At 49.0% G+C, this 13,443-nt stretch overlaps 1 protein-coding gene across 1 annotated transcript in view; it reads right to left on the bottom strand.

Annotated features, from left to right (window-relative positions):
* The window catches only part of LOC124289838 (serine/threonine-protein kinase ATR-like), a 65,749-nt gene extending 52,415 nt beyond the window's left edge, over positions 1 to 13,334 (bottom strand). The window contains 8 exon segments of the mRNA XM_046726517.1: positions 2,957 to 3,037; positions 3,784 to 3,879; positions 4,413 to 4,514; positions 4,633 to 4,728; positions 5,178 to 5,294; positions 5,999 to 6,073; positions 8,052 to 8,148; positions 13,132 to 13,334. Of these exon segments, the coding sequence (XP_046582473.1) occupies positions 2,957 to 3,037; positions 3,784 to 3,879; positions 4,413 to 4,514; positions 4,633 to 4,728; positions 5,178 to 5,294; positions 5,999 to 6,073; positions 8,052 to 8,148; positions 13,132 to 13,334 (867 nt within the window).
* Positions 13,335 to 13,443: the final 109 nt, after the last annotated feature.

The raw sequence follows: 13,443 nt of genomic DNA, 5'->3' as shown, positions 1-13,443 counted from the left end.
CAAAGGCTGGGAGCTAGTCGAGGACTGCTCCTTGCCCCTACCCTTGGCGGACCTACTCCTCCGCCTACCCTACCAAGCGGCAGCCAGCCGCAGACTCGGTGTAGGCTGCACCGGGCGGCGGAAGGTGGCACGGAGCTGGGGCTTGAGACACCGCTGGTGCTCCAACAAGGCCTTAGAATCCTTGAAGGAGGTAGCTGCAGCGGCAGCCTCCCCGTATGACCTGCTGTGCCCGGAAGAGGGTCGCTCCCAGACGGAAAGGGAGAGCCAGCAAGGTCTGCTGTGTTGCTGCCGAAAGTACCTGAGACGCCGACAGCCACAGCCTGCGCATCCCCATGACTGCGCACATCACCGCCGACGCAGCAGACCGCGAAAGAGTCGCGGCGGTGAGCCTGAACTTCCGACAGCTGACGGAGTAGCACGACATCGCGGCGACATCGCCGCCAGCATGCCCCTCCGCCTCAGGGCCGACCTTTGTATCGAGGAGAGGTAGGCCTCATGGACCACCACCGCACACCTGCTGCATCGCGTTCCGGTAGACCTCCTCGTAGGGTCCGGGCAGCGTGCGCGAGGGGATGCCAGGGCAAAGGTGGAGTGAGGCGCCTTGCCGAGCAGCCGGAGCTGCTCGAGAGGAAGCCGAGCCTCCCCAGGGCCGCACGGAAGTGAAAACACACTGGCCCACGATCGGGTAATGATTTAACAGGGAATCCTCCCAAGCTGGTAGCCACGACGAGTTCAGGTAAGTCAAACCTGACTCGGGTACCAGACAAGAGGGATCGACCACGTCCCGGCGACCAACGATGGCAGAATGCGGAGCTGCGTCTGTGAGGGTTGCCTAGGGGCAAACGCCTCACCAGGCAAGCGGAACTCAGTCGAGTCCACGCAACCAGCAGGCACCGCGGCCTGGGGTAGGCCCTCGGCAATTCTCTGCCGGACCTCCCGCAAGGCCGAAGCAAAACGGAAGCTGCCGTCATGCTCCTCGACCTCCCGAGCTCCCATTGCCTCGGCGTCCGAGCCGAGTCAGAGGCTGGGTCTCCCAGTGAAGAGGACCCTAACCCCGACCCGGTGGACTGCCTAGCTGGGCACCACAGGAAGGGAGGAACAGACCGACTGCTCCATCGCCAGCCCAGCCGGCGCGTGGTGGACCCCGGTCCAGACGCGCAGGAGGCAGGCCAGGCAGAACTGGTGCCTCCGCTCTCATGGGGCGGGTGTGCGCAGGGACCGGAATACCAGGAATACTCAACGGCCTGCGCCAAGCTCGAGAGGGGACTGGGAGCACCTCCTCTCGAGCAGCCGAGGCGTCCGGATCCGAAGCCAGAGGCAACGGATCGACAGACGCCTCAAGGCTGAGGGATCTAGCCGAGGCCGGCGATCCCACCCCCGGACTCTCCGCCCCCCGTCCGGAGTGGGCGAGGAACTCCTGGCGGAGACCTCCAACCGACTCCCGAACGAAGGACTTCATTGAGTCCATCTGCTTCTGAAACATCGACTCCATTAGAGACATGTCAAAACCACTCGAAGTGGTAGGAGAGGGGGAAGGGCCACGGGATTTTTTTCCTTTTGGGCGCCCGTTTAGATTTTGACGGGGAACCTGCGTCAGGTCCCTCCGCCTCCGCGATCTCGGCGGTAAAACAGGGTGTCGGCCACCCGCCTCTTCTGTGCCCGGGAAAAGGCCAGACAAATTGAACATGTATCAGCCACATGGCCCGTCTTCTCCAGACAGGCCACGATTGGGAGTGACTGTCAGCCCGGGAATACTTCCCCACAGACCGAACAACAGGTAAAAGCCTGAAACAAACACGTAAACATGTTAGTTAACTTGTGGCCAGAAGCAGAGAAACACGTGAGAAAACATTGAAAAATACGTGAAGGTTACCACGGAAGTAATAGTTGGTTTTAAAGCGCAATAATGCGACCACGCTGCACGCTAAACTTCCCGCCATGGCAGAGCAACTTGCGTGAAACCACGGGAAAGTTTATGTATTTCGATAGTACTTATACAAAGTCACAATTATGAAACAACCACTGTAAGGCTTTACTGTTATTGTGTTAGACAAATAAAAACCAAACATACAGGTGGTGTCTCAGACATCTTAAAATACAGCGCCGTACGGCTCATGAAAGGTAATCACAACGAACGTCTGTTCAGGGCCGTGACAGCAGAAGGAATGATGATACGGGTCTAGGAGCCTACCCAGTTGGTGCGCATGCGCTAAGGGAGGTAACTCCGTGAGGTAGGGTCCGTATAATAAGTAAAAGAGTTTATTTATTGTACAATCTTTTTATTCAAAAAACATTGATACAACTGTCACAGGACATTTTACAGCCGGAAAATGCATAATATGTACCCCAAGGACGATCTCTCTGAAAAAGAATGGTCAGTTTCACGTCAGTCTGTGCAATGTCACTATGAGTAAAGCAAGCCCCTCCAGCTCAACATTGTAATGTGGGTTAGTGAACTATGGGACATCAGGTGTTACATGTATATTCCTAGGCTTTCTTACATCACAGTATTTCAACACAAACATCAAGTTTTGTGTCCTCCTTTGTGTAGATCACTGAATTGTCAGGCACATACATAAAGTTCCATGATATCAGTTAACTATTTGAACAAAACTCTTTGCTCCGATTAATTTCTGGAAACATATCAACAAAGAAAATATTTCAGTAAAAGTGGAACAGCACCAAAAGAACAGCCTGGTCTTTGTGTGGTGTTCTACAGCTCAAAGTGACAGCTTACACCCATGAGACTTATGCTTTCTTTACTGTTTATAGGGAACCTTGGTATATCCAGCTATACAATATATTCCAGAGTATTTTGAGTAACAATACATGCTCTCACGGCTCACAAATCACACAAGCCAACAGTAAACAACATAGTTTTTTTAGGACCAATTCTAACCCAGCATCCCTACGAAGCACAAGCCTTCTACAGGTATTCGCTAAGACCAGCTCCTACCATTTGTTCCGGTGTGGTGATGTCCTTCGGTCCTTGGTAATGACCGTCGTAAGATGACAGGGTCCTCAGACCATTGAATACCTGGAAGGTGGGATGTCAATGTCAAACCTGACAAACACTATATTGTCAAAACAATTCATTATGACATAAAGACACAAACAAAGCCATATGTATTTCAAATATCAAAAGTACCAATGCCTTCCATTACTTTGGCCAAAAATACATGCTAAGAGGATTTGTATCAATTAAAAACATTTGAATATGGGCATTTTGGACCTCAATTCATAACATGCTGAAGATACATTTTCCTCCAGACGTTTAACATACAGTCAAGATTATGTCTGTGTTCTTATATATTGCAAAAGCAAGTTGGGATTAACATCACTTTGAATTGTGTTTCAGTTGTATTTAAGAAAGCCCAAAATGGTGGTGGTCTTAGATGTTTAGCACGTTCATGAAACCCATGAACACTGGTACGGTTTTCACACAGTAATACAATCAGCTCAAAACAGGATTTGAACCCTTGATAATCAGTTTCTCTACACACCAAGGGGGGCCACCAGTTACTGCTCCCAATACTAACAATGGTGTCTGTCTCCTAACAATGACATTGTCATATTTCATATTGACTGACTGACTGAGTTTAGTTTTACGCCGCTTTTAGCAATATTCCAGCAATATCACGGCAGGGGGACACCAGAAATGGGCTTCACACATTGTGCCCATGTGGGGAATCGAACCCGGGTCTTCGGCGTGACGAGCCAACGCTTTAACCACTAGGCTACCCCGCCGCCCTTTTTCATATTGATCTGATATCTATGTCATACCTGTTGGTAGTTGGAGCTGAGATGAAGCAGGAGCTCGTTGTGAAGCCGCTGGAAATCGAGGCGGATCAGCTTGCCCAGGTCCATGTTGGCCTCACTCTGTGTGAAACATGAAGTCATAAGCAACATATTCAATCTTCATCAAGTCACCCTTAACTGGCCCACATTCATCGTTCAGTTAACACCATACTCAACCACTCGCAGCTCATTCAACATCTATACCCCATTCTCAGTCAATCATTTCAGTCTTATAGATTAAGCTGATTTCTGTGGTCCAGGGTGTCCTTTCACGAAGCAACCTTTACTAAGGTTAACTTTAACTCCCATTCTTAGTGCTTTGTGAAAGGAGGCCAAGGAGGTTTTCCACTCAAGTTCAGTGTTTAGTAATGGAATCTTTGGACCCTTAAATATGTACAATCAACATTAAGGCTATGTCAAGGACTTTCGTGGTTTATGTTGAGCCCAAGAGCTAATATCAGTATTCATCAAGATATGTGCAATCTCTATGATTTCTGAGATAAAAGTAATTGTAGCATGTGAATGATAAGGCTATTCTCCGAAAAAAGAAGGATCTCTGTGAACAGGTTTGAACAAGATCAAATTGTTTCTTGTCAAATGATGTCTGTACCCACCTGTAGAAATGTCAGAGCTTTCTCCAGCTCAGCGGCCTGGCAAAGTCTGACCAGATAGGAGAAGATGTACTTCATGTTGTGCACGAGGAGCAGACGTCGTGTCTGGAACGTAAGGGTAATGTCCTTTAGATGCAAGACAGATCTGACGGAAAGGACACACTATAACCAATTACAAGACAAGACAAGATAGCTGTCACTGCAAGTTTCACCGATCTCTTACATTTATATTCAGGAGTGTGGAGATCATCTTCAGGAGGTTTGAGGCGACTGGAGTGGCCTTACTCACAAGGAATGGGACGATGTGCTTCTCAGACCCCTGAAACCATGGCAACAGACTGTTTAACACATTCTGACACTGTCATTTATCTGGACAAAAATACCAACTTGTCTAATTTATCTAGAAAACAATTTCGGATCAATTACTTCAGCAGAGTGATGAAACAGGTGTTATGCTGTTATTGCCAACATTTCATGACACCAGAGATATTCCATGGTTAATTCTGTAAGTACATACCACATGTTTAAAACAGACACAAATTGAACACAATGAATACTTTTAATGACAAGTGAAAAGTATCAAACTTGTAAACAAATATCTGAATTGAAATTTTTTATTCAGTGTCACAAATCAAAAGTTATTCGTTATGATGCTATGGTTGTTATCGCTGCTGCAGTAAAACACTGTTAAAGTACTACCGGTCTGAGTTGTCTGCCCAACACTTTGCAGAGTTATCTTCCCGATTGTTATGCTGAACAAATGGCTACCTGCAGGAAGGTCTTGACGTCCTGGTACTTGAGAGCCCTTGCCACCTTGTGTAGTATAATCTCTGGGGTGTTATCCCCGCTTCCTGTGGCTGCATCATGCATGGCTTCCACCAGAAACTGAGAAGGAAAACAACTTTTTGTTTAGAATAAGACAAACTTGTGTACAAGTGTACATAAAACTCAAAAAGACAAGATCAGCTACAGTCACATTAAAATACGGCCTTGTTTTTATGGATTACTTTTCAAAATCACAGGGGTCAGTGATAGGAAAGAAAATTAACACTAATGGCTTTTTCAGGTCTTTAATAGCCAATGGGTGTTAATACATTTCAAGGCTTCCACTTGACACTTTATGAGACAATGAGGGAGCAAAGACGTAGCCCATGTGTGATTATCCATCAGTCCAGGGTGGGATGGAGTAGGTGACACACAGCTCTGGGCGACAACATCCAAATGCATGACGAGACTTTGTAACTTGCTGTTGGAATATGTACTAGGCTGTATCAACAACCCACAATCATCCTGATTATACAACTGACTGACTGAGTTTGGTTTTAAGCCGCTTTTAGCAATATTCCAGCAACATCATGGCGGGGGACACCAGAAATGGTCCTGATTATACAAGGCAGTGACAGGAAAACCATACATCAGGACACGAACATTTCTCAAAGTACGAGTATCTGAAACTGAATCCTGCGGCTGACATGTTTAGACCACTAAACATCAAGACCCTTTGAGAATTATACTGAGACTAAAATGGCACCTTTCAGGACAGGTGAGCTACAAAAATGCCTTAACATCTTCATATCATCCACTTATACCTTGCATATGCCTTGTCGGAACTTGCTTAAAAGGTTCTGGGTGCTCATCTTCTTATGATCAGCAATAGCATGTAACTGAAACACAAATAATGTGAACATAAAAACGTTAGTTTGTATCATAAGTTCTAGGTATACCATGGGTAATACGATTTTATTTGTAGATATTTCCTGAAGGCATAACATAATAACTGCATGTTTATATTTCAGATTTAGATGCAATGTTGCCAGGTGAACTCCAGATGTTAAAATGACATCAAAGTGACTGTCAATATACTTTATTCCATGTCTTGTTGTAGGAGCTTGACCTGCAGAGATTACAATGAGTGAGTGAGTTATTATTTAACGTCACATCGGCAATATTGCAGCCATATCGTGACGATCAGAGATTACAGAGATCTGGACATTGACTGTTGCCATGACGCAGGGTATATAGAGATTACTAAACGAGTGGCTGTCAGATACCATTTATCTTTCGCGAGTTAAATACGTTTTGAAACAAGTTGTAAGATAAATGGTATCTGACAGACACGAGTACAGTAATCTGTTTCTTACACACCATAAAATCGCACCATTTTATGGTCGAATAGATTCAAATTTCATGTTTTCTCATCGTCGCTGTGCGCAATAATACACAACAACGTTTATGAATGAGTGACGTCACTTGGCTTCCTAATCACTACTCATCCCCATGGTGACCCTCCACAAAAAGGTTTCTGCCACCTCTTCGCATCATCAAGGCAATGGTGATAATGTTAACTAGATAAGATCACAGAAATTAATTAAACCCTCTAAAACGATTATGTTACATGCAAATGTGGATGATTTTAATTCTTGCAAGCGTAAAATATTTGAGCGAGTGACGTCATCGTTATCGCTTGGTGGTTGTCGCCAACGGAAGATTGTTTTGATATCTCTGCACATTGGGGATCTGTACTTGTGTACCAGTTTACGCCGCTCAATGTTCTCCCATCTTTTGAGTGTGTGAAATTAGGTGCACCCAGTGTGAAGCTTAAATGTGACATTGCTGAGGTTACGCCTTCACTATCAATGGGGACTACTCTTCTTCGCCACATCCTTCTCGTTTTCCTCGAGCCAGAAACTGCCACTTGGAATGTAATGGAATTTACAGAGTTTTCAGTATGAATTGTGAAATGATTACATCCTGTAAGTTATCAAGAAATAAACTTTTCATTATCATGCTTCGGAGGAATATCTTGAGCAATGACTTATGTGTAGATCAACCGTTCCTGTACATGTTCGATTGAATAGAAAGGACGTGCGCCATTTGCACTCATGAGGCCTTGCAAACGCACTACATGTCGTCGTGACATTGTTTCAACGAGTGTGTTTTGGTTCTGATTGTCATGAGTGAATTTGATAACATTGGAATCACATAGTATCTCGGAGCTGGAAGTGGGTCTTCATCATGTGTATCAGTGAAAAATGTCATCTTCATCAATGCATCAAGAAACAACGAGTCAAATCGATCTCACAATGGACAGGCACTGATGTTATCGTGTCAGGTATTTTTGCAAGGCGACACATGACACTTGTCGCATCTCTCCAGTAAAAGTACCAGTGTTGTACATTTTGAATATTCAAGGAATCAAGGGCTTTATCTCTAACGGTGAGTTTCACATAATTGTTTACACAGGTATCACTGATTGTTGGAGCTATTTTGAATTCATGACTAGGAATCAAAAGTTTTAATAAAAGGAATTAGAAATAAATAGATTCGTGTTATATTTATTTTACTTGTGACTCATTGTATAAATACCTGTTTATGTTGCAATCGCGAAAACAACAGGTAGGTGTAAAGGGATATATTTGCAAGAGTAACAGGTTTCTGTTCGATTGAAGCACGAGTAACTTATCAATGAATTTTAATCAGGAAAGTAGTCCGTCATAACCTGACCCTAGGTCATCACCATGGAGTAGCCAATCAGGCGATTAGAAATCGATCTCACACATATGTGTGATACCAGTTTTCTCACATGGGTTTCTCACCTACGGGTGTGTAAGAAACTTATATCAGTGTGAGCACATGTCTCACCTCGTGGTAGGCAGTGGCAGCAGTGAGTGGAATGGCGGACAGCAGGCTCTCCAGCAAGCTCACCAGCACCACCAGGAGGATGTCCTTCTCTGCGACTCTGAGAAACAGAGAGGACGTTGAGAACATTCAGTTCTTGTGAACTTGTAACATTAATACGCAGTTCTACTTCAAAGGGTGGGCTTTTCAAGAAATTATTTACTATCTGTTGATAAAAAATTATTGATCTTTTATAGAAGTCTCTCATCTAAAGACAAAGAAAAGATTGTTCTACAAAATAATATAATCAGACAAGAATGTTTTTATGCAAAAAATCTCCTGATGCACGAAAGGACAGACAATATTTTCAAAATAACTTGTAAATAGTTCCTAATGTACAAATCCAGCTAAGGCCAAAGATAAATGTGACCCGAAAGTAACAATGTTTCCATAATCCAGTAGGGTATTTGCAGACTCAGTGACCTTCACACCTGATCAAAAACTTAACCAAACCTGCAGAGGTTTTCAATTCTTTGAAGAGAGTGCAGATCCTTGGGGTACATATTATGCATTTTCCGGCTGAAAAATGTCCTGTGACAGTTGTATCAATGTTTTTGAATAAAAGATTGAACAATAAATAAACTCTTTTATTTATTATCTGGCCCCTACCTCCGCGAGTTACCTCCCTTAAGCATCTTTCAACTGGGTAGGCTCCTAGACCCATTATCATCATTCCTTCTGCTGAATATATCAGTGAACAGAATTGCGGGGGAGGGAGGCCCTACCCAAGGGCGACTCTCTTCAAAAGAATTGAAAACCTCTGCAGGTTTGGTTAATTCTTTTCAGAGAGATCGTCCTTGGAATTACATATTATCACATAAACACAGACTCCCAAGAGACCGGAGGCCAGGGGAGGAGGAATTCTGTCAAGCACACACAAAATATAGCGATCATTATCATGGAAAAAAATTGAACAGGCAGCCATAACACTCACCTGTCACTTGTCCCAGTTTAGCTTCCTTGAGAGGCATTATGGGAGGAACTGACAGGGAGGAATTGTGCTCAAAGAGCGACCTCACTAGCATAATGAGACATTGCACGTAGTGCGAATGTCAATGAATCCCCACCCACTAAGTGGCTTTTACATAAGAGCACCGTGGGGGAAAGCAAAATACCACTCACTAGCGATATAGTAACTCCGTGAGAAGAATCGAAGGGGTACAGGTTCTCTGAGTGAGCACACAGTAGCAGACATGTCAATAATGGAATTATTGTACAGTAAGCGTCAAAACAAACCAATAAACCAAGACTCACTTTCGGTCAGGGTGGCAGGACACTGTCCACTGGAGAGAACAATCGACCAAAGCTTCGCGCGATTCACGGAATGCGTGTCGAGCTGATAATGGCGTATAAGCGTGCTTGGCGGCTCCAAATGGCGGCCCGGAGCAGATCTCTTCAATGGGGAGTGCCGATGCAAAAGCTTTTGGTGGCTACTGCCCTGACCGAGTGAGCCTTCAACCCCTCAGGGGAGGCTTGCCCTTAGCCTGATAAAGCGGCACAAATACGCGAGACTAGCCAGCGAGACAAAGTCTGCTTGCTGGCTGGCGAACCAGCCTTCCATACCGTAACAACAGAACAGCTGGGTACCATACGGATTCCCTGCGTTAGTTTTGATATAGACTTTGGCGTCTTCACGGACATCAGCGGGTGAGTGCTGCGTAGGAGTGGTCCCGATGTGGAAGGCTGGGTAAGAGTAGGAAGTTCGATAGAGCTGTCACATGGAAGCGTGTCGACCTTGACGATGATCGGTAAAGTATCTGGGAAGCGAATACTGGCCACGATCGTGTGAAACACACAGTCAGCGCCCGAGTCGGACTGACATAGCATGTAAATCGCCGACCCTCGACCAGATGTTACCGCCACCAGAAAAACAGCTTTCCAGGTCAACAACTGAATGGAAATAGCCGATAGGTGTGAAAAGTGGGACCGGACAGCCAATGGCGAGCGATCGACAAATCCCAAAGGTGGACTGGTTAAGCCTGAGAGCAGGTCGAATCCGTTCCGCCGCCAGCTGCGCTGCTGAGGGTGCTGCCCCAGAAGAGCACCATCGACAGGGGTGTGAAAAGTGGAAATAGCGGTGGAGTAGCGAGCTGAATGGTAAACCGCCAGGCCTTCTTCCAAAGCGAGCTTGCAAAACTCAATACCGGACTAAATCCGCCAGAAAGGGATCTGCAATCCCCTATCTGAACACCAGCGGCGCATAGCGGGACCACCTATCCTGCATACTGAGCGTTTGCCGAATCCGCCTCGAAGCCAGAATTGTGTCTGCAACTGCTGCAGGAATTCCGGCGTGCCTCGAGGTTAGACCTGACAGAGGCCAAGCCACCCACTGAATCCGTGGATTTGGGTGGGAAGCTCCGTTCTGAGTGAAAATGTCGGTCGCCAAAGGTAATAGAACAGGAGGCTGAGCCAGAAACCTGAAAATTACGGAAACCAGCTCTGTGGCGGTAGCGGTGCCAGTAGCACAAGTAGCCGAGCTGGCTGGAGTGGACAGCTGTGAAAGGACCACGGGGAATGAGTGGTAGCGGTGAGGCATGCAGCAGAGCACTTTGCCCGTCAATCCAGCAGGAAGGCGTCGGCGTAGCGCCCTGGGTCCGGTATCCGAGAGCAGAACGAGGGTGTCTGATGCGTCCGCCCGGGCATAAACAGATCCACCTCGAGCGACCGATACAACTGGGAGATTACTGTGAATATCTGCCTGTCGAGCATCCCGCTCGTGCGGGGCCAGGATCCGGCGAGAGCGCATCTGCTCGCCGTTTCTCCAGCCCGGGAGATAAACAGGGGTACCTGACAATCGTACTGAGTGCGCACCAGAGGAAAGTCCCACGCTTCCCGGGCGCTGGGGAGGACACCGTGCCTCCCTGCTTCAGGATATGCGACATGGCGTCTGGTTGTCTAACTGAAGGCGGACTACCTGGCCACGGACATGCTCTCTGAAGCGCTTTCGAATACCAACCGCACAGCTCTCAGTTCCAACTGCGTTGATGTGAAGGTGGAAGCCGGCCCGGACCAGAGTCCGGAAGCCGACGAACTGCCAGAACACCCCAGCCTGTGAGGGGCACATCGGTCTGAACTGCTGAGAGCTGGCGTCGGGATTTCAAGGGGAACCCCTGGTGAGATTCCGACATTTGTCCACCACTGAAGGTGAGGTGTCAACCACTTTCGGGGACTGTGAGACTGCGCTCCAGATCCTCCGTGTGAGTCCACAACCGAGCCAAAGCTTGCTGTATGGGGCGCATCCTCAACGGCGCCCGCCACACTACAGAGATCAATTAAGCCGCCATATGGCCCAGTAAGCGGAGCCAAGTCCGTGCTGGTGCCTGGGGCTGGGAGAGGAATGAAGATACCATCTCCCGAACTCTGGTGACCCGGTCGGGCGACAAAGGAAGCGAGATCCTTGTTACGTTTGGAATCGCGGCTCCAAGAAAAACCAAGTCCTGGGTGGGTACCAGGTCGGTTCTTGAGGTTGATGATCCACCCCAGTCGAGTTAGAATGTCTATCACTGTGTGAGTAGCATCTTGACTTCGCTGGCTGTGTTAGTGCTCCGAGCAACCAGTCGTCTAGGTAAGGGTAACAACGCCTTCCTTGCGGCGAGCTAGGGTAGCTGGGACTAACATGAGCTTGGTGAACACCCTTGGGGCAGTCGATATGCCGAAGGGAGCACCCTGAATTGGTAATACATCCGTCGTAAAGAGAACCGAAGGTACTGCTTGAGCGATGGATGTATGGGTACATCGAATCGCATCCTTTAGGTCGATTGGCGTGAGCCAATGCGGGCTGAACAGATGAGATCACCGGCGCCAGTGTCTCCATCTTGAAGGATGGTACTTGAGCATCGCGATTCAACCCTTGAGGTTGAGAATCGGACGGAACCGCCGTCTTTCTTCGGGACGAGGAAGTGCGTGGAATAAAATCCCGCCTGTTCCTCTCCCGGTGGAATGCGCTTCGATTGCGGACTTGTCCAGCAGAGCCTGAACCGTCGCGCAATATGTCGCCCTGGCTTGACATGGCGGCACGGAGTCACGGCGTATGCGGGTGAAGTCGGGCGGACCTGCGCTTCCACAGTGGGAGATGGCCTATGCTGACCGTGGCCAGCACCCAAAGCGTTGTTGGTAGCCTTCTCCCATTCCGGCAGGAATAGAGGCGACCTCCCACTGGGATATGGGGTAGGGCGGCGTGTAGACCCGGTAAGCGGAGCTGACTGGGCGTGACACCGGCGGCTTGGCCCGGCAACCTGATGGGTTAACGGGAGGTGGGGCAGACCTCCAGCCCAGCAGGCTGGGAGCTGGTCGAGGACTGCTCCTTGCCCCTACCCTTAAGCCGGACCTGTTCCTCCGCCTACCTACCAGCGGCGAAGCCAGCCGGCAGACTTCGGGTGTAGGCTGCACCCGGCGGAGGAAGGTGGCGGGAGGCCGGGCGAGACACCGGGTGCTCCAACAAGGCCTTAGAGTCCTTGAAGGAGGTAGCTGCAGCGGCAGCCTCCCGTATGACCTGCTGGGCCCCTGGAAAGAGGTGGCTCCCAGGCGGAAGGGAGGGCCAGCAAGGTCTGCTGTGTTGCTGCCGAGTACCTGGGCGTCGACAGCCACAGCCTCGCATCCCCATGACTGCGCACATCACCGTCGGCGCAGCAGACCGCCAAAGAGTCAGCGAGGTGAGCCTGCACTTCCAGCTGGCCGGAGCAGCGACATGCGGCGACCGTAGCCAGCATGCCCCTCCGCCTCCAGGGCCGACCTCTGAACCGAGGAGAGGTAGGCCTCATGGACCACCACCGCACCTGCTGCATGCGTTCGGTAGACCTCCTGCGTGGGTCGATGCAGCGTGCCGCGAAGCGCCAGCGAGGCAAAAGGTGGAGTCGAAGCCCTTGCCGAGCAGCGGAGCTGCTCGGAGGAAGCCGAGCCTCCCAGGGCGGCGAAGTGAACACACATTCGTCTACAATTGGCACAGCGAACAGGGAATCCTCCCAAGCTGGTAGCGCCCGCCGAGATCCGGTAAGTCAAACCGTGCCGGGCACCAGACAGAGAGGATCGACCCGTCGAGACCAACGAAGGCAGAATCGCGGAGCTGCGTCTGCGAGGGTTGCCTAGGGCAAGCGCCTCGCCTGGCAAAGCGGAACTCAGTCGAGTCCGCGCCAACCAGCAGGCACAGCGGCCTGGGGTAGGCCCTCGGCAATTCTCTGCGGACCTCCCGCAAAGGCCCGAAGCAAAGCGGAAGCCTCCGTCCTGCTCCTCAACCTCCCCAAGCTCCATTGCCTGGCGCCCGAGCCGAGTCAGAGGCTGGGTCTCCTCCGTAGAGGACCCGAACCCGACCCGGTGGACTGCCTAGCTACTAGGAACCACAGGAAGGGAAGAACAGACA

The sequence above is a fragment of the Haliotis rubra genome, unplaced genomic scaffold, assembly GCF_003918875.1.
Source record: "Haliotis rubra isolate DU_JTF1 unplaced genomic scaffold, ASM391887v1 Scf112, whole genome shotgun sequence".
Taxonomy (NCBI): domain Eukaryota; kingdom Metazoa; phylum Mollusca; class Gastropoda; order Lepetellida; family Haliotidae; genus Haliotis; species Haliotis rubra.
The sequence above is the reverse complement of the archived record's forward strand: the minus strand, read 5'-3'. Positions and strand labels throughout refer to the sequence as shown.